This window comes from Mustelus asterias, chromosome 13 (genome assembly GCF_964213995.1).
Source record: "Mustelus asterias chromosome 13, sMusAst1.hap1.1, whole genome shotgun sequence".
In the NCBI taxonomy this organism is placed as follows: domain Eukaryota; kingdom Metazoa; phylum Chordata; class Chondrichthyes; order Carcharhiniformes; family Triakidae; genus Mustelus; species Mustelus asterias.
In genome coordinates, this window is record NC_135813.1 from 6,713,440 (window position 1) to 6,738,834 (window position 25,395).

At 45.5% G+C, this 25,395-nt stretch overlaps 1 protein-coding gene across 1 annotated transcript in view; it reads left to right on the forward strand.

Moving 5' to 3' along the window:
• Positions 1-5,122: 5,122 nt before the first annotated feature.
• ptges (prostaglandin E synthase) overlaps positions 5,123-25,395 on the forward strand; it is a 29,446-nt gene continuing 9,173 nt past the window's right edge. The window contains exons 1-2 of the mRNA XM_078226268.1: positions 5,123-5,274; positions 10,179-10,261. Coding sequence (XP_078082394.1) covers positions 5,170-5,274; positions 10,179-10,261 — 188 coding nt within the window. The 5' untranslated portion in view covers positions 5,123-5,169. The remainder of the gene's footprint in view (positions 5,275-10,178; positions 10,262-25,395) is intronic.

The following is a 25,395-nucleotide window of genomic DNA, read 5'->3' on the forward strand; positions in this document are numbered from 1 at the left end:
CTGTTTTGTTAAACTGGAGATTACAAACTGGCCTTCAAACTGTACATTCCATTTTCCTCATCCTGCACCTACACAGGAAAGCATATCCTTTCCTGAATGGCAAGAATTTCCGTTGCGTTAACAGCAATAATGTTACCTTGCATTATTGCTCTTCCTGTTACACTCACACTAATGTATTATTGATGTGTTAGAATGGCCCCACTGACACCACATCCTTGCATGGACATCTAAGTATCTGCAGTACATCATTGGCTTAGGATGCTTGATTGTTTTCGTCCTTTGCTACAATCCACCAGGTGTTGCTAACCGTGTCACACTATGGGGAAAAATGGGAGCATAATAAGAACGTAAGAATTAGGAGCAGGAGTCAGCAATTCAGTCCCTTGAATCGGCTCCACCATTCAATACAATCATTTATCCCCTTATCCCTGTAATAAAGCACAAAGAACAAAGAACAAAGAACAAAGAAAATTACAGCACAGGAACAGGCCCTTCGGCCCTCCAAGCCTGCACCAACCATGCTGCCCGACTGAACTAAAACCCCCGACTCTTCCAGGGACCATATCCCTCTATTCCCATCCTATTCATGTATTTGACGCCCCTTAAAACTCACTATCGTATCTGCTTCCACTACTTCCCCTGGCAGCGAGTTCCAGGCACCCACCACCCTCTGTGTAAAAAATCTGCCTCGTACATCTCCTTTAAACCTTGCCCCTCGCACCTTAAGCCTATGCCCCCTAGTAATTGACTCTTCCACCCTGGGAAAAAGCTTCTGACTATCCACTCTGTCCATGCCCTTCATAATCTTGTAGACTTCTATCAGGTCGCCCCTCAACCTCCGTCGTTCCGGTGAGAACAAACCAAGTTTCTCCAACCTCTCCTCATAGCTAGTGCCCTCCATACCAGGCAACATCCTGGTAAATCTTTTCTGTACCCTCTCCACTACATCCTTCTGGTAGTGTGGCGACCAGAATTGAACACTATATTCCATGTGTGGCCTAACTAAGGTTCTATTAAGCTACAACATGACTTGCCAATTTTTAAACTCAATGCCCCAATAATCTTGCACATTATGATCACGGCTGATCTCATCTCGACCTTATCTCTACTACACGCTCCCCATAACGCTTCACCCCGCTACTAATTAAAAACCTATCTATTTCCTCCTTAAATTTGTTGAGTGTTCCGGAGTCCACTGCACTCTGGGGTAGAGAATTCCACAGATTCACCACCCTTTGAGTGAAGTTAGTCCTCATAAAAGGGGCATAAAATATCCTATTGTGCTATCCTTGGGTGAGTTCAGAAGTGATCTGATTGAATCATAGAAGATCCTGAAGGGATGTGATGGGATAAATAGCTAATTATAATTAGGGAGTAGAGCTGGCTGGAATGCAGTAATGGAGGAGCAAGGCAGCCAATTGTACACAGCAAGTCCCCACAAACTGCGATGCGAAAATGATCAAGCCACTGTAGGGGAGGCGATGACCTAGTGGTATTATCACTAGACTATTAATCCAGAAACTCAGCTAATATTCTGGGGACCTACCACGGCAGATGGTGGAATTTGAATTCAATAAAAAAAATCTGGAATTAAGGATCTACTGATGACCGTGAAACCATTGTCGATTATCGGAAAAAACCATCTGGTTCTTTAGGGAAAGAAATCTGCCGTCCTTACCTGGTCTGGCCTACATGTGACTCCAGAGCCACAGCAATGTGGTTGACTCTCAACTGCCCTCGGGCATCTAGGGATGGGCAATTAGTGTTGGCCCAGCCAGCGACACCCATGTCCCACGAATGTAAAAATAATCTATTTTAGCAATACTGATTGAGGGATTTAAGAACATAGGGACTTAGGAGCAAGAGTAGGCCTTTCAGCCCTTCAAGCCTGCTCAGCCATTCAGTAAAATCATAGCTGATCTGGCTGTGGTGTCATCACAACCTTCCTCTCCGCCCCCCCCCCCCCCCCCCCCCCCCCCACCCCATGACCCCTGCCCCACTTGTCTATCAAAATTGAACTCAACTTTGAATAGATTCAATGACCTTGGCACCACTGCTTTATGGGGAAGAGAACTCCACAGACTAATAGCCCCATTCAAAGAAAAAAATTCAACTCATCTTCATAAGCAGGAGACCTCTTTCTTTTAAGCTGTATCCTCTGGTTCCAGTCTTTCCCACAAGTGGAAACATCTTCCCAGTATTTACCCAATCACATCCCTTCAGGAACTTCCATATTTCAATCAGGTCAGCTCTGAACTCGCCCCAGGATAGCACAATAGGATATTTTATGCCCACTTGATGGAACAGTGTCTTGGTTGAACCTAATACCTGTGATAGTGGTGCACTCTCTCAGCAGTACTGACTAGCTTTCCAATTCTCTTGCCATTCCAGCATTGTGGAAGTATAGTGGAGTACATGGCCCTGCCTACATCAACAGTGATGAATTGGAAATGGTTGAGAGCTTCAAGTTCCTAGGAGTCCAGATCACCAACAACCTTTTCGGGTCCCTCCACACTGACACTATAGTGAAGAAAGCCCACCAACGCCTCTATTTTTTCAGGAGGCTAAGGAAATTCGGCATGTTTGTTACGACTCTCACCAACTTTTATAAATGCACCATAGAAAGCATCCTTTCGGGATGTGCCACAACTTGGTATGGCTCCTGCTCTGCCCATGACCACAAGAAACCAGCCTCCCATTCATTGACTCTGTCTGCACTTCCCATTGGAAAAGCAGCCAGCATAACCCCACGCACCCCAGGCATTCCCTCTTCCACCTTCTTCCACTGAGTAAAAGATACAAAAGCCTGAGGTCATGTACCAACCGACTCAATAACAGCTTCTTCTCTGCTGCCATCAGACTTTTGAATGGACCTACTATATATTGAGGTGATCGTTCTCTATACCCTATCCGTAACTGTAATATTGTGTACCCTCTCCTTTCCTTCTCCCTTATGTACTCTATGAACGGTATGTTTTGTCTGTATAGCCTGCAAGACACAATACTTTTCATTGTATCCCAATACATGTGAAAATAATAAATAAAATAAAATAAAATCTCTTCATGCACCTAGTAGTGCACGAAGGCAGACTTTAATCTTTTTCCATAGTTAGTTATTCCTGGAATGGGTTGGTAATCTGTTGCCGGAGGCTTGTAGCTTCAGGGAGTGCCACTCCACTTCAAGCCTGGCTTGCTTAGGTACTCTCCCATTCTTAATGCCAACCATTGGCTGTTTGGAAGGATTTTGCAAGTGGACGCAGTCAACCCGTTTGACCTCGTTATGAACACACTTTCCTTGGTGAACAAATCCTGGGGTGGGACTCGAACCCCGATCTTCAGTCTCAGAAGCAGAGATGCTAACCCATAGCGGCAATCTAGAATGAACTTCGAGTTTGCTGCTCAAGTCTTTGGAGTGGGAAGTGAACCCATGAACATTCCTGACTCTAGAAGTGGCTGGGAACTGAACCAACATATTCAGCAGAGAAGCAGCAGTTAGACACTGCAGCTACCAACATCGCCTTCAGAACTAGTATGTTGGGTGGTACAGTGGCATAGTGGTTAGCACTGCTGCCTCACAGGGCGAGGGACTTGGGTTTGATTCCCAGCTTGGGTTACTGTCTGTGTGGAGTTTGCACGTTCTCCCCGTGTATGCGTGGGTTTCCTCCGGGTGCTCCGGTTTCCTCCCATGGTCTGAAAGACGCGCTGGTTAGGTGCATTGACCCGAACAGGCGCCAGAGTGTGGAGACTAGGGAAATTTCACAGTAACTTCATTGCAGTGTTAATGTAAGCCTACTTGTGACTAATAAATAAACTTTAAAACTTTATGTGGGGGGCAATAATCGAAAATGCTGGAAAATCTCAGCAGGTCTGACAGCATCTGTGGGGAGAGAATGGAGCCAACGTTTCGAGTCAGGATGACCCTTCGTCAGAGCTCAACCTGTTTGACCATGTTATGAACACATTTGTGCGGAGTCTGCATGTTCTCCACGTGTCTGCATGGGTTTCCTCCGGGTGCTCCAGTTTCCTCCCACAGTCTGAAAGGCGTGCTGGTTAGGTGCATGGCCATGCTAAATTCTCCCTCAGTGTACCCGAACAGGTACCAGAATGTGGCTTCATTGCACTGTTAATGTAAGCCTACTTGTGACACTAATAAATGAACTAAACTAAACAAAACACTTTCCTTGGCCATCAAGTCCTGGGACTCAAACTCTGATCGTCTATCTAGAGTAAGAGTTTTAACAACACCAGGTTAAAGTCCAACAGTTTATTTGGTAGCAAATGCCATTAGCTTTCAGAGCGCTGCCCCTTCGTCAGATGGAGTGGATATCTGCTCTCAAACAGGGCACACAGAGACACAAAATCAAGCTACAGAATACTGATTAGAATGCGAATCTCTACAGCCAACCAGGTCTTAAAGATACAGACAATGTGAGCGGAGGGAGCATTAAGCACAGGTTAAAGAGATGTGTATTGTCTCCCGACAGGACAGCCAGTGAGATTCTGCAAGTCCAGGAGGCAAGCTGTGGGGGTTACAGCGGGAATTTCTAGTCTCGCTCGAGCGAAGCTGTAAAATCCCGCTCTATGAGTCTTTCAAGCATTTTCTGCTTTTTGTTTCAGATTCCAGCATCCGCGGTATTTTGCCTTTATCTTAGTGTGTGTGTGGGGCATTTGGATATCATTGTTTTTTAAGCAGATTGAGTAGATTGTGGCAGCATGGTGGCACAGTGGTTAACACTGCTGTCTCACTTCACCAGGGACCCGCGTTCAATTCTGGCCTCGGGTCACTGTCTGTATGGAGTTTGCACATTCTCCCCGTGTCTGTGTGGGTTTTCTCCGGGTGCTCTGGTTTCTTCCCACAGTTCAAAGATGTGCAGGTTAGGCTGATTGGCCATGCTAAATTAACCCAAGTGTCAGGGGAATTCGCAGTGTAAATATGAGGGGTTCGGGAATAGGGTCTTGGTGGGATATTTTTGGTGCAGGATCAATGGGCTGAATGGCCTCCTTCTGCACTGCAGGCATTCTATGATTCTAAACGGATTGAGATTTTTAATTTGGGGGTGGGTTGTCAAAGGCAGCCTGGAGTGTGCAGGGCTGGGTGAGAGACTGGGCGTGAACCAGTTGCATAGCCCCGCTGCCTCCGGCTCGTTCGCATCAGTTCCAAGAAGAATCATGGACAATCCAGTCTTTGCCTGTTACACTTTCTACAGCACCCTCCTCATCCTCAAACTCTACACACTGGCTGTCATCACTGGGCAACTCCGGCTCCACAAAAAGGTGACGATTGTAACAATAACTTTAGTTTTAAAAAAAGACAGGCAGTACTTTTTCCGTCCTGTGGTTTGAAATATGTGAGTGAGAGAGAGAGAGAGAATGAGGTGATGCTTTTGTTACTTAACGTGGAGAGTGGTGTTAAGGTTTAAAAGTAGATGTGGGAAGGAATTCGGTGACATTCCAGATATTGGAATAATAAAAGTTACAATGGTTTTGAAACTTTTTTGGAAGGGAGAGTTTAAATTCACTGATTTTTAAAAAAGTCTCCTTGTTTTCCTCAGCCTTGAGATTTCTGGACACATATTTGGACAAATTCTCTCTGAGCACGGGAAAAGGGTGTATTTTTGTAAATTCCTCCGTGTGGCGGGGATTGGGGATTTCATTTTTGCTCCCGTATGTATAGCAACATGGTAAACAAGTGCAAGTTAATGAGATTTCACCCTGTCTGGATAAATTTCAGTATGAAATCCCCAAACACAGATCCAGCGGATTACTTCCTGTCGCTATGAACAGATTCTTAAAGGGAAAATCGGCGAGCAGTAAGATTTGAGGCATTAAGATAACTAATGAGGTCTCCCCCACAGTGTGGGCAAGACTTGGTCACCTCATCGTGGCGAGAGTAAGCAGTATTTTCCATTATTGTTTAACATACACTCCTGCATGCTGGAGTTTCTCTTTAAGATCACTAGTTGAGTCCAACTTTGACTATAATTAAGGCTACATAATCAATACAGTGGCATAGTGGTTAGCACTGCTGCCTCACAGCGATAGGCATGATGTGGAGATGCCGGCGTTGGACTGGGGTAAACACAGTAAGAAGTTTAACAACACCAGGTTAAAGTCCAACAGGTTTATTTGGTAGCAAAAGCCACACAAGCTTTCGGAGCTGCAAGCCCTTTCTTCAGGTGAGTGGGAATTCTGTTTGTGAACAGAATTCCCACTCACCTGAAGAAGGGGCTTGCAGCTCCGAAAGCTTGTGTGGCTTTTGCTACCAAATAAACCTGTTGGACTTTAACCTGGTGTTGTTAAACTTCTTACAGCGATAGGGACAGGGTTGGATTCCTGGCTTGGTTCACTGTCTGTGCGGAGTCTGCGTGGGTTTCCTCCGGGTGCTCTGGTTTCCTCCCACAATCTGTAAGACGTGCTGGTTAGGGTGCATTGGCCGTGCTAAATTCTCCCTCAGTGTACCTGAACAGGCGCCGGAGTGTGGCGATTAGGGGATTTTCACACGAACTTCATTGCAGTGTAAGCCTACCTATGACACTAATAAATAAACTTTAAAATGTTACTCTTGTCATGTTTAGAGACTTTTCACTACGTGTTGGGAAGACTGAGAACTCATCAAAATATATGGAAATATCAATAGCATAGGAATCCCTGTCAGCCATCCAGCCCCTCAAACCCATTCTGTCCTTCAGTAGCAATCTGCACCTTAACCATCCACGAGCCTTGGCTCTCTTAATCCAAAAGAGAAAACGCTGGAAAATCTCAGCAGGTCTGGCAGCATCTGTAAGGAGGGAACAGAGCTGACGTTTCGAGTCCCGATGACCCGTTGTCAAAGCTAAAAGGCATAGAAAGTGGGAGATATTTATACTGCAGGTGTAAGAGGCATAAAAGATATAGAAGATATTTATACTGCAGCTAAAAGGCGTAGAAATTGGGAGTATAAATATCTCCCACTTTCTATGCCTTTTAGCTTTGACTAGAATACAAGAGCAGGGATGTACTTCTGAGGCTGTTTTGGGCCCCATATCTAAGGAAAGATGAACTGACCTTGGAAAGGATCCAGAGGAGGTTCACAAGAATGATCCCTGGAATGAAGAGCTTGTCATATGGGGAACGGTTGAGGCCTCTGGGTCTTTACTCATTGGAGTTTAGAAGGATGAGGGGGGATCTTATTGAAACTTACAGGATACGGCGAGGCCGGGATAGAGTGGACGTGGAGAGGATGTTTCCACTAGTAGGAAAAGCTAGAACCAGAGGGCACAACCTTAGGCTAAAGGGACGATCCTTTAAAACAGAGGTGAGGAGGAATTTCTTCAGCCAGAAAGTGATGAATCTGTGGAACTCCACAGCAGAAACTGTGGAGGCCAGGTCATTGAGTGTCTTTAAGACAGAGATAGCTAGGTTCTGGATTAATAAGGGGATCAGGGGTTATGGGGAAAAGGCAGGAGAATGGGGATGAGAAAAATATCAGCCATGATTGAATGGCGGAGCAGACTCGATGGGCCGAGTGGCCTAATTCTGCTCCTATGTCTTATGGTCTTATGAAAGCAAGAGGAATAATATAGACAGGCGACATGGAATTAGAGTAGCTGTTCATATGGAGGATAAACATCAACATGGAGTGGTTGGATCAAATGTTTTATACTGAGTTTGAGGCGGGATCAGGATATTGAGTTGGATGATCAGCCATGATCATAATGAATGGCAGAGCAGGCACAAAGGGCCGAATGGCCTGCTCCTGCTCCTATTTTCTATGTAAACCTACTTCAGTCTGAAGTGAGTATAGAGATTGGCCAGAATTCTCTGGCCATTCACACCCCACTGCCACTGCCAGCGAGAATGGAGAATTTGGCACTCAGCCAAATCTCCATTCACTGCAGCGGGACTGGAAAATCCCAGCCGCAGGCGAGGTCGGAGAATCTAAGTTTAAGTTTATTTAATTTTTATTAGTGTCACAAGTAGGCTTACATTAACACTGCAATGAAGTTACTGTGAAAATCCCCCAGTCGCCACAGTCCAGCGCCTGTTTGGGTACACTGAAGGAGAATTTACCATGGCCAATGCACCGAACCAGCTCATCTTTCGGACTGTGGGAGGAAACCGGAACACCCGGAGGAAACCCACGCAGACATGGGGGAGAATGTGCAGACTCCGCACAGACTGTGATCCAAGCCAGGAATCGAACGCGGGTCCCTGGAGCTGTGAAGCAGCAGTGCTAATCACTGTGCCATCGTGCCGCCATTACTGGCCCATTCCTTAACAAATGTGAGCTACTCATGGGAAGCTTGCCTTGCTGGGAATGTTCCAGAGTATTAAAAGCATGGATGCAGGCCATTCGGCCCACTATGTCATTGTTGTTGCTCTGCAGCAGCTTCCTCCTGTCCCTCGACATCTAAACATCTTAAGTTTAGGTCTGAACCTAAACTTCCACCTTCCTGTGTTTATCTAACTTTCCACTAAATGCTAGTCACGTTGTGAAAGAAGTAACTTGCATTATATCGCAACTTTTATGACTTCCGAACATCTTTATAGCCAGTGAAGCACTTTCTTGAAATGCAGATGTTATTGTCGGAAAGGCGACAGCCAATGTTTGCAAGGCATGATCCCACAAACAGAAATGCGATCATGTCCATTCATCGAGCATTCAGTAATGTTGGTTGATTGGCCAGAAGCCCAGGGGAGAAGTTAGAATCATGGAATCCCTACAGTGCAGAAGGAGGCCATTCAGTCCATTGAGCTTACATTGACAACCCAGGTCCTATCCCCATAACCCTACATATTTATCCTGCCAATCCCCATGACACTGCAGTTCTTTGAAATAATGCCATAGGATCTTTTGCAGCCATGTAAGAGGCCAGACAGAGTCTCTGTTGCCAGACAGAGTCTCTGTTTAATGTCTCATTCGTTAGACAGCATCTCTGGCAGTGCTGCACTCCCTCAATACTTCACTGGGACTGTTAGCCCCCATACTCTGTTCAAGCCTCCGGTATAGGGTTCGAACGCATGACCGTTGGACCCGTAGTTGAGTGTGCCAGCACTGAGTCACAGCTGAAACCCAATTGGGGAGACAGTACAGTAGGCACCGGGGGCGGCACGGTGGCACAGTGGTCAGCACTGCTGCCTCACAGCGCCAGGGACCCGGGTTCAATTTCTGGCTTGCATCACTGTCTGTGCAGTGTCTGCACGTTCTTCCCGTGTCTGTGTGGATTTCCTCCGGGTGCTCCGGTTTCCTTCCACAGAAAGACGTGCTGGTTAGGTGAATTGGCCATGCTAAATTCTCCTTCAGTGTACCCGAACAGGTGTGGCAACTCGGGGATTTTCACAGTAACTTCACTGCAGTGTTAATGTAAGCCTACTTCTGACATCAATAAATAAACTAAAACTTCTTTACTCTCGCCTTCAAATTCATCCTGCTAATTGCCCTGACAGTAAGGGGCAACTTATCACGGCTAATCAACCTACCTTTACATCTTTGGAATGTGGGAGGAAACTGGAGCATCCGGAGAAAACCCACACAGACATGGGGAGAACGTGCAAACTCCACACAGACAGTCACCCTAGACCAGAATTGAACACCGGTCCTTGGCGCTGTGAGGTAGCAATGCTAACCACTGTGCCACCGTGTCGCCCACTGCTAATCCATCTAACCTACACATCTTGGGACACTAAGGGCGGGATTTTACGACCGCGCTTGCCCCAAAACTGGAAAATCCCCCCCGAGGTCAACGGACCTTTGCATGGTCTGCCCCCAGCCCGCTCCGATTCCCGTGGCAGGCGGGATGGAAAAATTCTCCCCTAAGGAGCAATTTTGGAATTTTGTCCTCAAACATCTCAATCTCCCTCTTCCTTTAAGACACTTCTCACAACCAACCTTATTAACCAGGTTTTTGGACTCCTATCCTGATATCTCCTTGTGTTGGTTGGTGTCAAATTTTGTTTGGTAAAGTTTCTGTGAAACACCTTGAGTCACCTTACTATATGTTTAAATGTGCTTGTGGTTGGAGATGGTTAACAGAGAAAGGATGATGAAAACCATTTCACAACATTCTTTTCAGGGAAGCCGTGTTGAACATTTGCAGAAACATTGATGCCATAGTTATTGACTGAGCCTTTACTTTGCCTTTAAGTTTGCAACATGGCTTCACCCATGTGCTTCCACCTTCCTCCCTCCCCCTCAACAGGCTTTCATCAATCCAGAGGATGCATTGAGGCATGGTGGGCTGGAATACTATCGAACTGACCCCGACGTGGAGCGAAGTCGAAGGTAATGTTATCATTTTCATGGAGTCATGGAGTGAAACTGCGCTGAAGGAGCCCGTTCGGCCCATCGTGCCTGTGCTGGCTCTGTAGAAGAGCCAAAAGAGAAAACGCTGGAAAATCTCAGCAGGTCTGGCAGCATCTGTAAGGAGAGAAAAGAGCTGACGTTTCGAGTCCAGATGACCCTTTGTCAAAGGGCCAAGGGTTGACCACTTGTCAAAGGGCATCTGGACTCGAAACATCAGAGATGTGCAGGCCGGGTGGATTGGCCGTACTAAATTGCCCCTTAGTGTCAGGGGGATTAGCAGGGTAAATATGTGGAGTTAAGGGGAAAAGCCCTGGGTGGGATTGTTGTCAGTGCAGGCCCGATGGGCTGAATGGCCTCCTTCAGCACTGTAGAGATTCTATGAAGTGAAAGGAAAGGAAAAATCTCTAAAGCAAAAAGCCTGAGAGCTCTTTATATATCATCAGAATACATCTATGACTTGTATTATATCCCATTGAACATATAAATGTATTGGCCAACCAGTTCATTCCCACCAGTTGAATTATGGAGCCAACTCACTCTGGAAGATTTATTGTATCCTACCTTGTAAGCTAAGACATGTTCTTTTAAACTGATGGCCCACAAAGGGAAGAAGTAGATATTTTGGTTGGTGGGGGTTTGGGTTCTGTTTGATTTACATGAACCATTCCCCCACCCACACCACTGTTCCGAAACTATACTTGCCTTTTCACCAATTTTCCAACCCCCACACCATCTTTCCTGGTAACAATTTAGAGAATCTTTGCTGCTATGTTTGGCTTTCATATCTTTATTTAAAAGTATTCTCAGAGCTGTGTGGGAGCCTCCACACTGGCCTGGGCAATGTCTTATATAAAATCAACAACACTTCCTTACTTTTAAAGTCATTGCTCGCATATAAAATCCAGAATTGCACTGATCGCTCGTTGCCACTTTTACCTGCACTCTCATATTTTAAGATCTTGGAGGTGATGGCCTCGTGGTATTATCACCAGAACATTAATCCAGAAACTCAGCTAATGTTCTGGGGACCCAGGTTCAAATCCCGCCACGGCAGATGGTGGAATTTGAATTCAATAAAAAAAAATCTGCAATTAAGAATTTATTGATGATCATGAAACCATTGTCGGAAAAACCCATCTTGGTTCACTAATGTCCTTTAGGGAAGGAAATTTGCTATCCTTACCCGGTCTGGCCTACATGTGACTCCAGAGCCACAGCAATGTGGTTGACTCTCAACTGCCCTCTGAAATGGCCTCGCAAGTCACTCAGTTCAAGGGCAACTAGGGATGGGCAATAAATGCTGGCCCAGCCAGCGATGCCCATGACCTACAAATGAGTTTTTTTTAAATTCTGCACTTTTAGACGTTTCGATTTCTCCACTTTGTAAAGGCTTTGCATCATTTAAAATATACTTAACTTCATTGCTGCTTCATCCTGTAATATAAAACATAATGGGTGGGATTCCCCCCATGGCCGTTTGAGGCATGTTATGCAATAGCAGAGGTGGCCCACCATTGGCTAGTGGCGGAATCATAGAATCCCTACAGTGCAGAAAGAGGCCATTTGGCCCATCGAGTCTGCAGTGACCACAATCCCACCCAGGCCCTATCCCTGTAACCCCATGCATTTACCCTAGCTAGTCCCCCCTGACACTAAGAGGAAACTTAGCATGGCCAATCCACCTGACCCGCACATCTTTGGACTGTGGGAGGAAACTGGAGCACCCCAAGGAAACCCGCGCAGACACGGGGAGAACGTGCAAACTCCACATATCTTCCAGTCCCGTCGACGTAAGTGGCTTTTTCTGTTGCTCGCCCCTTCCGCTGCCGGGGAACCCGCAACAGGGGCAACGGAAGGCGGGTGGAGGTGGGGTCACCATTACTGGGTCAGGAAGATCCCATTCTGGGGAAGGGCCGGAAAATTCAGCCTGACACTTCTCTGCACTGAACTTGCATTTTCCCACTTCACCCACCTGTACCTTGAAGCATGTTGGAGCAGCGTAAGGAAGTGGGATGATCTGTAAGAAAGAGACATTTGTTTAGCTTAAGGTACATTTCCAATTCCTAAATCTAGTATTACCTTCAAACATATTACAGTGGACCTGAGAATTGAAGATATCGCCATTGATTCACAGAGTGGAATTGTCGAACACGCTCACACAATCATTACTTATGCCATAATCTCACAATCATAAAACAAATAACAAGACCACAGTAGTAACAGGATAAGAGCTGTCACTGATATTCCTGCTTTTGCATATGCGTTGTTCAAAACTCACTTATCGATTACATTTAACTGACAACACAAAATTAGGCCTACCAGCCCTCTCATTGCCACAGAGAGCTGTGGAGGCCGGGTAACTGAGTGTCTTTAAGACAGAGGTTCTTGATCAATAAGGGAAGCAAGAGTTATGGGGAGAAGGCAGGAAAATGGGGATGCAGAAAGAGGCCATTTGGCCCATCGAGTCTGCACTGACCACAATCCCACCCAGGCCCTATCCCTGTAACCACATGCATTTACCCTAGCTAGTCCCCCCTGACACTAAGGGGAAATTTAGCACGGCCAGTCCACCTAACCCGCACATCTTTGGACTGTGGGAGGGGACTGGAGCACCCCGAGGAAACCCACGCAGACACGGGGAGAATCAGCCATGATTGAATGGCGGAGCGGACTCGATGGGCCAAATGGCCTAATTCTGCTCCTATATCTTATGGTCTTGGTCTGTGCTGGTAGGCCATACTAGCCTACCTCCCACCTCATTTCATCGCACTCCTGTCTGTACTTTACTCCGAATGTGTTGTGTTTGTTCACAGGATGTAGACACCCTGGCCAGACCAGTGTTTATTGCCCATCCCTAATTGTCCTTCATAAGATGGTGGTGAACCACCTTCTTGGATCGCTGCAGTGCATGTGGTGTGGGTCCACCCACAGTGCTGTGTATCTGCATCTTACAATCTACTGTTTATCTAGTTTCCTTTCAAATGCGTCAGCGCTGTTCACCTCAACTCCTTGTGCGAGTGAGTTTTGCATTTTAACCACTTTCTGAGCGAAACAAAATTCTCTTGAATTCTCTATTTGAAACTTTTAGTGACTGTCGTGTATTTATGGTGCCTTCAGTTTGGGATTCCTCCATAAGTGGAAACATTTTCTCTCCGTCTCCCCTATCAAACCCCTTCAGATCGCTATTAGGACACTCCTCAGACTTGTTATTTCTAGAGAGAAAAGGCCCTACTCTATTCAGCATTTGATGATATGTGTTATCCCTCAGTCCTGATAACATCCTTGTACATCTTTATTACGTGACGTGGAGTTGCCGACGTTGGACTAAGCTGGGCACAGTAAGTAGTCTCACAACACCAGGTTAAAGTCCAACAGATCTATTTGGTAGCACAAGCTTTCGGAGTGTCACTCCTTCTTCAGGTGAGTCACCTGAAGAAGGAGTGATACTCCGAAAGCTTGTGCTACCAAATAAACCTGGCCATCTTTATTACGTGGAGATGCCGGCGTTGGACTGGGGTAAGCACAGTAAGAAGTCTCACAACACCAGGTTAAAGTCCAACAGGTTTATTTGGTAGCAAATACCATAAGCTTTCGGAGCGCTGCCCCTTCGTCAGATGGAGTGAAAATCTGTTCTCCAACAGTGCACAGAGACACAGAAATCAAGTTACAGAATACTAATTAGAATGCAAATCTCTACAGCCAGCCAGGTCTTAAAGGTACAGATTATGTGGGTGGAGGGAACATTAAACACAGGTTAAAGAGATGTGTATTGTCTCCAGACAGAACAGCTAGTAAGATTCTGCAAGATCAGGGGGAAGGCTGTGGGGGTTACCCCACGAAGGGGGCAGCGAAGGGGCAGCGCTCCGAAAGCTTATGGTATTTGCTACCAAATAAACCTGTTGGACTTTAACCTGGTGTTGTGAGACTTCTTACCATCTTTATTATTCCAGGGGTGTTGATGGGCAGCATGGTGGCACAGTGGTTAGCACTGCTGCTTCACAGTGCCAGGGACCCGGGTTCATTTCCTGGCCTTGAGTCACTGTCTGTGTGGAGTCTGCACATTCTTCCCGTGTCTGCACGGGTTTCCTCCGGGTGCTCCGGTTTCCTCCCACAGTTCAAAAGACGTGCTGGTTAGGTGCATTGGCCATGCTAAATTCTCCCTCAGTGTACCCGAACAGGCGCCAGAGTGTGGCAACTAGGGGATTTTCACATTAACTTCATTGCAGTGTTGATAAGTAAGCCGACTTGTGACACTAATAAATAAACTTAAGCTTGAAAAAGCCCCAGCCTACGCAGCATTTTATGAGATGTGTAATCTCTCAGTTCTGATATCATCCTTGTAAATCCTTATTACTCCAGGGACGTGGTACTAAGTAAATTGTTGGATCTATGGCTTGACAACTCCTGAGGATCTTAACAGAAGTGGCGAGGGAGATAGTTGATGCATTGGTTTTAATTTTCCAAAATTCCCTATTTTCGGGGAAGGTTCCATTAGATTGGAAATTGTTGATTTTTTTTATTCATTGGATGTGGGCATCACTGGTTGGACCTGCACTTGTTGTCCATCCCTAACTGCTCTTCATTTTAGAGCATTTGAGAGTCAACCACATTGCTGTGGCTAATGAGTCACATATAGGCCCAAACCAGGTAAGGAAGGCAGATTTCCTTCCCTAACGGACATTAGTGAACCAGATACATGTTTCCGACAATTGACAATAGCTTCATGGTCATCATTAGACCATTAATCCCAGAGTTTTAAAAATTGAATTCCAATTTCACCATCTACTGTGGTGGGATTTGAACCCCGGTCTCCAGAGCATTATCCTGAGTCTCTGGATTACTAGTCAGAGACAATATCACTATGGCACCACCTCCTTATTCAAGCAAGGAGGGACACAAAAAGCAGAATGTTGGAAAATAATATTAATGCAGGGAGCTTGGGAAAATATAAGGTAATTGGGCAGAGTCTTCATGGTTTTGTGAAAGGGAAATCATGTTTAACCAATTTATCGGAGTTCTTTAAAGAAGTAACATCTGCTGTAGATAAAGGGGAACCGGTGGATGTACGGGATTTAGATTTCCAAAGGCACTTAATAAAGTGCCACATCAAAGGTTATTGTGGAAAATAAAAGTTCATAGTGTAGGGGCTAACTTACTGGCATGGATGGAAGATTAGCTAGCTAACAGGAAACAGAGAGTAGGTATAAATGGGTCATTTTCTTGTTGGCAACATGTAATGAGAGTTGTACCATAGGGATCAGTGCTGGGGCCTCAACTTTTCCAATTTATATAGATTACTTGGATGAAAGGACCAAAAGTGTGGGTGCTAAATATGATGATAACACAAAGATAGATAGGATAATAAGTTATGAAGAGGACATAATGAGGCTGCAAAGGGATATAGAGTGGGCAAGGATCTGACAAATGGAGTATAATGTGAGAAAATTCAAACTTGTCCGTTTTGGTGCGAAGAATTAAAAAGAATCTCATCTAAATCTGAGATGCAGAGGAATCTGGGTGGCCTAGTGCATGAATCACAAAAGGTTAATATGCAGGTGCAGCAAGTGACTAGGAAAGCAATAAGAATATTATTGTTTATTGTGAGGGGAATTATATACAGAAGTAGGGAGGTCATGCTTCAGTTATACAGGGGCATTGGTGATACCACATCTGGAGCGCTGTGTACAGTATTGGTCTCCTTATTTAAGAAAGGATGGAAATGAATTGGAAGCAGTTCAGAGAAGATTTACCAGACCAAAATGCAAGGGTTGTCTTATGAGGAAATGTTGGGCATATTAAGCTTGTATCCGCTGGAGTTTAGAAGAGTAAGAGCCGACTTGATTGAAATATTTAAGATTCTGAGGGGTATTGACAGGGTGGATGTGGAGAGGATGTTTCCTCTTGTGGGAGAATGTAGAAATGGGATCCCTATTTGAAAAGAAGGAGTTACCCAATTAAGGCAGAGACGGGGATAATTTTTTTCTCTGCGAGTCTTGAGTCTTTGGAACGCTCTTCCTCAGTGGAAGCACGGTCACTGAATCTTTTTAAGGAAGAGCTAAATATATTCTTAATAAGCAAGGGGGTGAAAGGTTATCAGGGAGCAATGTGGAGATGAGGTTACAATCAGGTTAGCTAGGATCTTACTGAATGGGGGAGCAGGCTCGAAGTGTGGCCTACTCCTGCTCCTAATTCATATGTATATATGTTCCCAGGTACCTTTAGATAGTCAACATCTTTACCCAAAGGAATATTGGGAGATAATATTAAAGATGTTAAAGCAGGGAACTTGGGGAAAATATAAGATAATTAGGCAGAGTCAACATGGTTTAACCAATTTATCGGAGTTCTTTGAAGAAGTAACATCTGCTGTAGATAAAGGGGAACCGGCGGATGTACTGGATTTAGAGGGCATAGGTTTAAGGTGAGAGGGGAGAGATGCAAAAGGGTCCAGAGGGGTAATTGTTTCACACAGAAGGTGGTGATTGTCTGGAACGAGCTTCCAGAGGTAGTAGTAGAGGCAGGTACAATTTTGTCTTTTAAAAAGCATTTAGACAGTTACATGAGTAAGCTGGGTATAGAGGGATATGGGCCAAATGCGGGCAATTGGCATTAGCTTAGTGGTAAAAACTGGGCGGCATGGACAAGTTGGGCCGAAGGGCTTGTTTCCATGCTGTAAACCTCTATGACTCTATATCCATCTTGCAATATGGAGGAAACACTGCCCAAAATAATCCAAATGTGGTCTCGCCAAGATTATCTTTCTGTTTAACATGATATCCTTGCTTTCCAATCCTATTCCTCTGGATCCCTTTAAGAATGAGACTTTGCCACATACCAAATTGTTCTGTCAAATATTTGTTGGCTAAGTCTCTTGCTGCCCTCATCCTGCTCAGTTCCATAGATGGTAAAACCTATTGCGTGTGTCTCAGTCCTGAAACGCAGGAGGTCAGCGGGATTAGACCATAAGCAAAATCAAACGCTGCAAAGTGATTTATTCTGAATCAGATGTATTTGTAAAGCGCAGCAGTGATTAAAACAAGCATAACTTCTGGAGTAAAACTGATGCAATGACAAAAGCCTCTGACGCAGTTGGAGAGGGTGAGCTCCAAGAAAAATTCGGAGCCAGTGTTTTTGTTGGGCAAACGCACTTGATTTATCTGTTGAATCAAGTGTTTTTTTTAATGGATGACGAATTTGCTAAACGACCGTGTAGCTCATTCCTCCTGCAGCTGCGATCCCAATATCTTTTCCTTCGAAAACTCCTTAACTCACTGAAGAAAGCCAGATGGCAATTCTGTTGTGGAATCCTGGCCGTGGAGAAACAGGAACATTTATCCACATCTCAGTACTTTGTTAAATTTAACATTGCAGTGTGATAACTCTAGGGCTTGGCAGTTACTTTAAAAACCTACTTGTAGTCATAAAAACTCTCAGAAAATGTTTAACAACCTTCATAAATTAAGCGCAAACTAAGACTTGGACATTGGATGATTGCTTTGGTATCATCCATTGCTCATCGATGTCTGGCTTAAAAGATGATATCGGGCGGGAATTTTACCGGAACGTCCGCCCGAGGTTTGTACGATCCCACCCGAGGCCAACGGAGAATGCCGTTCTCCGAGCCTCACCCGCTCCGGGATCGGGGCGGGCGTGCCGGTAAAATTCCGGCCGATGGGTTCAAGTCCCACTACACAACGCAAAATATAGGCTGTCATTTCAGTGCAGTACGTTGCACTGTGAGTGCTGTTTTTTTTTAGTGATCTATTAAACTGAGGTCCCACCTTGCCTTCTCAGGAAGATCCCATGGCATTATTCCAAAGCCTAACAGGGGTGTTCCCCTGGTCAATATTTATCTCTCAGCCAAAATCACTAATGTAGGTTATCTGGTCATTAACTCATTGCTCTCTATGGACTCTTGCTGTGCACACATTGACTGCTGCATTTCCTACATTACAACAGCGACCACACTTCAAAATGTAATTCATTAGCTGCAAAGCATTTTGGCAGTTGCTTGAGATGGTGGATTGGCACTATATAGAACATAGAACAGTACAGCACAGAACAGGCCCTTTGGCCCACGATGTTGTGCCGAGCTTTATCTGAAACCAAGATCAAGCTATCCCACTCCCTATCACCCTGGTGCGCTCCATGTGCCTATCCAATAACCGCTCAAATGTTCCTAAAGTGTCTGACTCCACTATCACTGCAGGCAGTCCATTCCACACCCCAACCACTCTCTGTGTAAAGAACCTACCTCGGACATCCTTCCTATATCTCCCACCATGAACCCTATAGTTATGCCCCCTTGTAATAGCTCCATCCACCCGAGGAAATAGTCTTTGAACGTTCACTCTATCTATCCCCTTCATCATTTTATAAACCTCTATTAAGTCTCCCCTCAACCTCCTCCGCTCCAGAGAGGACAGCTCTAGCTCCCTCAACCTTTCCTCATAAGACCTACCCTCCAAACCAGGCAGCATCCTGGTAAATTTTATATATATATATATAAAAATATATAAATGTAACTTCTTTCCCTTCTGTCTATACTTTACATTTTTGAAATTCCTCCATCACCCACTGCAAACACCACTGACCGAGTGCCGCATACGTTGCACCTGCAAACTTACACATAGAATCCCTACAGTGCAGAAGGAGACCATTCAGCCCATCGAGTCTGCACTGACTCTCCAAATGAGCATCTCACCCAGGTCCACCCACCTTCCATCTCCTCGTAACCCTGTCCATTTGCCATAGCTAATCCCCCCCAGCTTGCACATCTTTGGATATTAAGGGACAATTTAGGATGGCCAATCCCCCTATCCTGCAATTCTTTGGACACTAAGGGACAATTTAGCATGGCCAATCCCCCTAACCTGCACATCTTTGGAGTGTGGGAGGAAACTGGAGCACCCGGAGGAGAAACAGACATGGGGAGAACATGCGAACTTATGTAAATTCCTCATTGATTTCTGTAAAAGGGAAATGTATATTTATACAGTGCCTTTAACAACCTCAGGAAGTCCTAAAGCACTTTCCAGCTGGTTGGTGAAGTCATTGTTGTAATGCAGGACAGGTGATTGCCAATTTGCACACTGCCACAAGCAACAATGTGATCATTTCCAGGGTGGTGAGGGATTGGAATGCCCTGCCAGCATCAGTAGTAAATGCGCCTAGTTTGGGGGCGTTTAAGAGATCCGTAGATAGGTTCATGGACGAAAAGAAATTGGTTTAGGTTGGAGGGTCACAGTTTTTTTTTTAACTGGTCGGTGCTACATCGTGGGCCGAAGGGCCTGTTCTGCGCTGTAATGTTCTATGTTCTATGTTCTATGTTCTAAATAAACTGTTCGACCAAAAGACGTAGGAGCAGAACTAGGCCATTCAGCCCATCGGGTCTGCTCCGCCATTCATTGAGATCGTGACTGATCTGATGTGATAATCTTCAACTCCACTTTCCCACCTTATCCCCATAACCCTCGATTCCCTTACTGATTAGAAACCTGTCTATCTCAACAACCCAGCCTCCATAGCTCTCTGCAGTAAAGAATTCCACAGATTCACTCCCCTCTGAGAGAAGAAATTCCCCCTCTGTCTTAAATGCGTGACCCCCTTACTCTGAGATGATGCCCTCTGGTCCTAGAATCTCCCACAAGGGGAAACTATGTCTCAGCATCTACCCCGTCAAGCCCCCTGAGAATTCTGTGGCCGGAATCTTATCACCATTCACGCCGACGGGATTTTCCCATTCCGCTGCAGTGAACGGAGATTCGGCTGGCCGCTAACTTCTCCGACCCCGCTGCAGTGGGAACGTGTTGTGAATGGCAGGTAAGATTGTGCCCAATATATCTCAATAAGGTCACTTCTCATTCTTCTAAACTCCAATGAGTACAAGCTCAACCTACACAACCCCTCATAAGAAGATCCCTCCATACCCGGGATCAACCTAGTGAACCTGTTCTGGACTGCCTCCGATGCCAGTATATCTTTCTTTAGATAAAGGAATCAAAATTGTTTTAGGTGTGGCCTAACCAGTGCCTTGTGTAGTTTTAGGAAGACGTCCCTGTTTCCTGTTTTTGTGATTGAGAGGTAAATATTGGTCAGGACTCTGGGGATGACTTCCTTGCTCTTCATAGAATCCCTACAGTGCAGAAGGAGGCCGTTCGGCCCATCGAGTCTGCACCGACCACAATCCCACCCGGGCCCTATTCCCATAACCTCACATATTTACCCTGCTAATCCCCCTGACGCTAGGGTCAATTTTAGCATGGCCAATCAACCTAATCCGCACAACTTTGGAGTGTGGGAGGAAACCAGAGCACCCGGAGAAACCCACGGGGAGAACGTGCAAACTCCACACAGACAGTGACCCGAGGCCGGAATTGAACCCGGGTCGCTGGCGCTGTGAGGCAGCAGTGCTAACCACTGTGCCACCGTGCCGCCCTTCTTTGAAAGAGTGCCACAGGGTGTTTTACATCCACCTGAGAGAGGAGGCCAGCTCTTGGCTGAATGCCTCATCTGGAAGACAGAAGCTCTAACTATGCAGCACTCCTCTACTACTGCTCTGGGAGTGTTGGCGTAAATAGTTGCTCTCAAGTTGCTGGGGTGGGACTTGAACTTACATGATACCATTCTGATTCAGAAGTGAGAGAATTGCCAACTACGCCACAGCTGAGTAAGCTCTTGCACATCTGTCATTCGCAACTTGTGGATGAGTCAGATCGTCAATCAATTAATTTTCAACTTTAGTCAGCATTGTTGAGTAGGCAAACATAGGAGTCATTTTTTAAGTTTATTTATTAGTTAATGTAAGCCTATTAGTAGGCTTACATTAACACTGCAATGAAGTTACTGTGAAAATCCTTTCGTCGCCACTCTCTGGCGCCTGTTCGGCATTTTAGCATGGCCAATTGTAATAACTCCACGGAGACAAAATGTCCCATCACTGAGTTACTTTATTTACATCTGTACACAGCCAGCTCTTCAGTTGCTCCCTGCTGAATGCAGACTGGGAGTCTGACACACCTGCTTTAAATCGGGAGCATGAGGCTCCCTGATTTAACCATCAATTAGACTCATCAGGTAGTTCTTTCAACACGAACCAAATAAACAAACTCAAATTAACTTAAGGACAAATTATAAGAGGCAGCTCCCCAAAAGGAGGGGGAACAGCCCAAACCAAAATCAAATCACAAAGGAAACTTAAAACATTAGATCATAATGTGATTTTCGGAAAGTTTATTTATTAGTGTCACAAGTAAGGCTTACATTAACACTGCAATGAAGTTACTGTGAAATTCCCCTAGTCGCCACATTACGGCACCTGTTCGGGTCAATGCACCCTAACCAGCACGTCTTTCAGACTGTGGGAGGAAACTGGAGCACCCGGAGGAAACCCACGCAGACACGGGGAGAACATGCAGACTCCACACAGACAGTGACCCAAGCTGGGAATCGAACCTGGATCCCTGGCCTTGTGAGGCAACAGTACTAACCACTGTGCTACCGTGCCACCCGTAATCATAATCAGAGAGAAGGAAACAAAGATTGAACTCAAAGAGTAAAAAAGAGAGAAAGAAAAAAAAAGACTATTTACAAGCTGGGGGAGTGAGACAAGGCTGGTACAATTGTTCCATTTATGAGCTGGAGAAATTGAGTGGTGTTACAGATCATAAGTCTCGACATTAAAAGGGTCTTTAGGTCTTTATGTATCAGCCATAACTTTCAGCAATGATTTTATATAACCTTAATGGTGCAAATGTGGCAATAAAGAGCAAAGAATAGTACAGAGCAGGAACAGGCCCTTCGGCCCTCCAAGCCCATACTGACCATAATGCCATAACTAAACAAAAAAAAACCTTCTGCCCTTACTGGGTCTGTATCCCTCTATTGTGGAGTTTGCACATTCTCCCTGTGTCTGCGTGGGTTTCCTCCGGGTGCTCCAGTTGCCTCCCACAGTCCAAAGATGTGCGGATTAGATTGATTGGCCATGCTAAATTGACCCTAGTGTCAGGGGAATTAGCAGGGTAAATGCATGGGGTTGCGGGAATAGGGCCTGGATGGGATTGTGGTCGGTACAGACTCAATGGGCCGAATGGCCTCCTTCTCTACTGCAGGGATTCTATGATTCTGTTCCTTCCCTATTCATATACCCATCCAGATGCCTCTTAAATGTTGCTAATGTGCCTGCTTCCACCACCTCCTCTGGCAGCGCATTCCAGGCACCCACCACTCTCTGCGTGAAAAGCTTCCCCCACACATCTCCCTTAAACTTTCCCCCTCTCACTTTGAATCTGTGCCCCCTTGTAATTGACACTTCCACCCTGGGGAAAAAGCCTCTGACTATCCATCCTGTCTATGCCTCTCATAATTTTGTAGACCTCTATCAGGTCTCCCCTCAGTCTCCGTCTTCCCAGTGAAAACAATCCTAGTTTATTCAACCTCTCCTCATAGCCAACACCCTCGAGACCAGGCAACATCCTGGTGAACCTTCTTTGCGCTCTCTCCAAAGTTCCCACATCCTTCTGGTAGTGTGGTGACCAGAACTGCACGCAATACTCCAAATGCAGCCTAACCAAGGTTTTATATAGCTGAAACATGATTTGCCAACTCTTCTACTCAATGCCCCAGCCAATGAAGGCAAACCTGCCATATGTTTTCTTAATCATCTTGGCCACCTGTGTTGCCACTTTTAGGGAACTGTGAACTTGAACGCCCAGATTCCTCTGTATGTTAACGTTCTGAAGGGTTCTGCTATTTGCAGTATAATCACACCTAAATTTGATCCTCCAAAATGCATCACCTCGCATTAGCCCAGATTAAACTCCATCTGCCATTTCTGTGCCCAAGTCTCCAATCTATGTATATCCTGTTGTATCCGCTGACAATCCCCGGCACTATCAGCAACTCCACCAATCTTCAAGTCATTCGCAAACTTACTAATCAGACCACCCACATTTTCCTCCAGATCATTTATATAAATTACAGACAACAGAGGTCCCAGCACTGATCCCTGTGGAACACCACTAGCTACAGATCTCCATTCCAAAAAACACCCACCACTACTCTCTGTCTTCAATGAGCAAGATGTGGAAGTGCCGGTGTTGGACTGGGGTAAACACAGTAAGGAGTCTAACAATACCAGGTTAAAGTCCAACAGGTTTATTTGGTAGCAAACGCCACTAGCTTTCAGAGTGCTGCTCCTTCGTCAGATGGAGTGGAAATCTGCTCTCAAACAGGGCACAGAGACACAAAATCAAGTTACAGAATACTGATTAGAATGCGAATCTCTACATCCAACTGTAGAGTTGGTTGGCTGTAGAGATTCGCATTATAACCAGTATTCTGTAACTTGATTTTGTGTCTCTGTGACCTGTTTGAGAGCAGATATCCACTCCATCTGACAAAGGAGCAGCGCTCCGAAAGCTAGTGGCGTTTGCTACCAAATTGATGCGCGTTATCACACACGAGGCTTGAGATGCTCAAGAAATAAAGGCTTTTATTTGCTGTAACAACGAAGCTACTAATTATATACACGATCCCAGACTGAGGGGTCCCAGACAGAGCAGAGACCTTTATACCTCTCCCAGGAGACGGAGCCCGACTGGGATGTACCACAATAACTATAATACAAGGTGTAACAGCCCAACCCTAACCCCAACAGCAACAAGTAGAACAACCCATCCCTAACCCCAACAGCAACATATATACATACTTGTAGTACTGGCCAGACCCTGGCTCAGTACTATCCAGTGGGAACCAACGATGGTTCACCACACAAATAAACCTGTTGGACTTTAACCTGGTGTTGTTAGACTCCTCACTGTGTTCTATGACCAAGCCAGTTCTGAATCCATCTAGCAAGTCCACCCCGAATCCCATGTGATTTTAGTGTTTGTACCAGCCTGCCATGTGGGATCTTGTCAAATGCCTTACTGAAATCCATATAAACTACATCCCACAGTCCTTCCCTCATCAATTATCGTTGTCATCTCTTCAAAAAACTCAATCAAGTTGGCGAGACATGACCTACCCTGTACAAAACCATGCTGTCTGTCACTAACTGGTCTATTTTCTTCCAGATGTGCATATATCCTGTCCCTCAGTATCTTCTCCAAAAGCTTCCCCACCACTGACATCAGGTTCATCGGCCTATAAATTCCTAGATTATCCCTGCTTCCTTTCTTAAACAAGGGAACAACATTCCAGTCCTTTGGAAGCTCATGCGGAGGCTGAAGGTGAACTCTCATTCCCATAAGGTGGAGTGATGAGACCCATCCAGCAGTAATCTGTAAATGCGTGACACAACTGCCTGTTCACCACCATGAGCTGCCTTTTTATACACCAGTAACAGCAATCACGTTGAAGCTATGTTCTCATCCCAGCAAACGCTGTGCCAATAATTTGAAGCTCGCAGACACTTTTCCACACAGGATGCGCATTACAAATGTGAGAATGTCCGATTACCATCTAAAAACATCCTCTTTGCCTTTGAGTGGAGGCGTTAACTACTTAGAAATTATTTGCGAGTTAAATCCATCATGGAATTTGGAGTTCCCTCGCTGATGTTTAAATACTTGATCCAGATAAGTGTCATATTTATCCACCTGGAGAATTCCTGATTTCTTTGAATCATAGAATCCCTACAGTGCAGACCATTCAGCCCATCGAGTCTGTGACAGAGCATCTTATCCAGGCCCTATCCCTGTAACCCCAGATATTTACACCACTAATTCCCCTAACCTATACATCTTTGGGCACTAAGGGGCAATTTAGCTCGGCCAATCCACCTAACCTGCACACCTTTGGACTGTGGGAGGAAACTGGAGCACTCGGAGGAAACCCACACAGACACGGGGAGAATATGGGACACTACAGTTAAAAAAGTCCACCAACGCCTCTACTTTCTCAGAAGACTAAGGAAATTTGGCATGTCAGCTACGACTCTCACCAACTTTTACAGATGCGCCATAGAAAGCATCCTTTCTGGTTGTATCACAGCTTGGTCTGGCTCCTGCTCTGCCCAAGACCGCAAGGAACTACAAAGTGTTGTGAACGAAGCCCAGTCCATCACACAAACCAGCCTCCCATCCATTGACTCTGTCTACACTTCCCGCTGC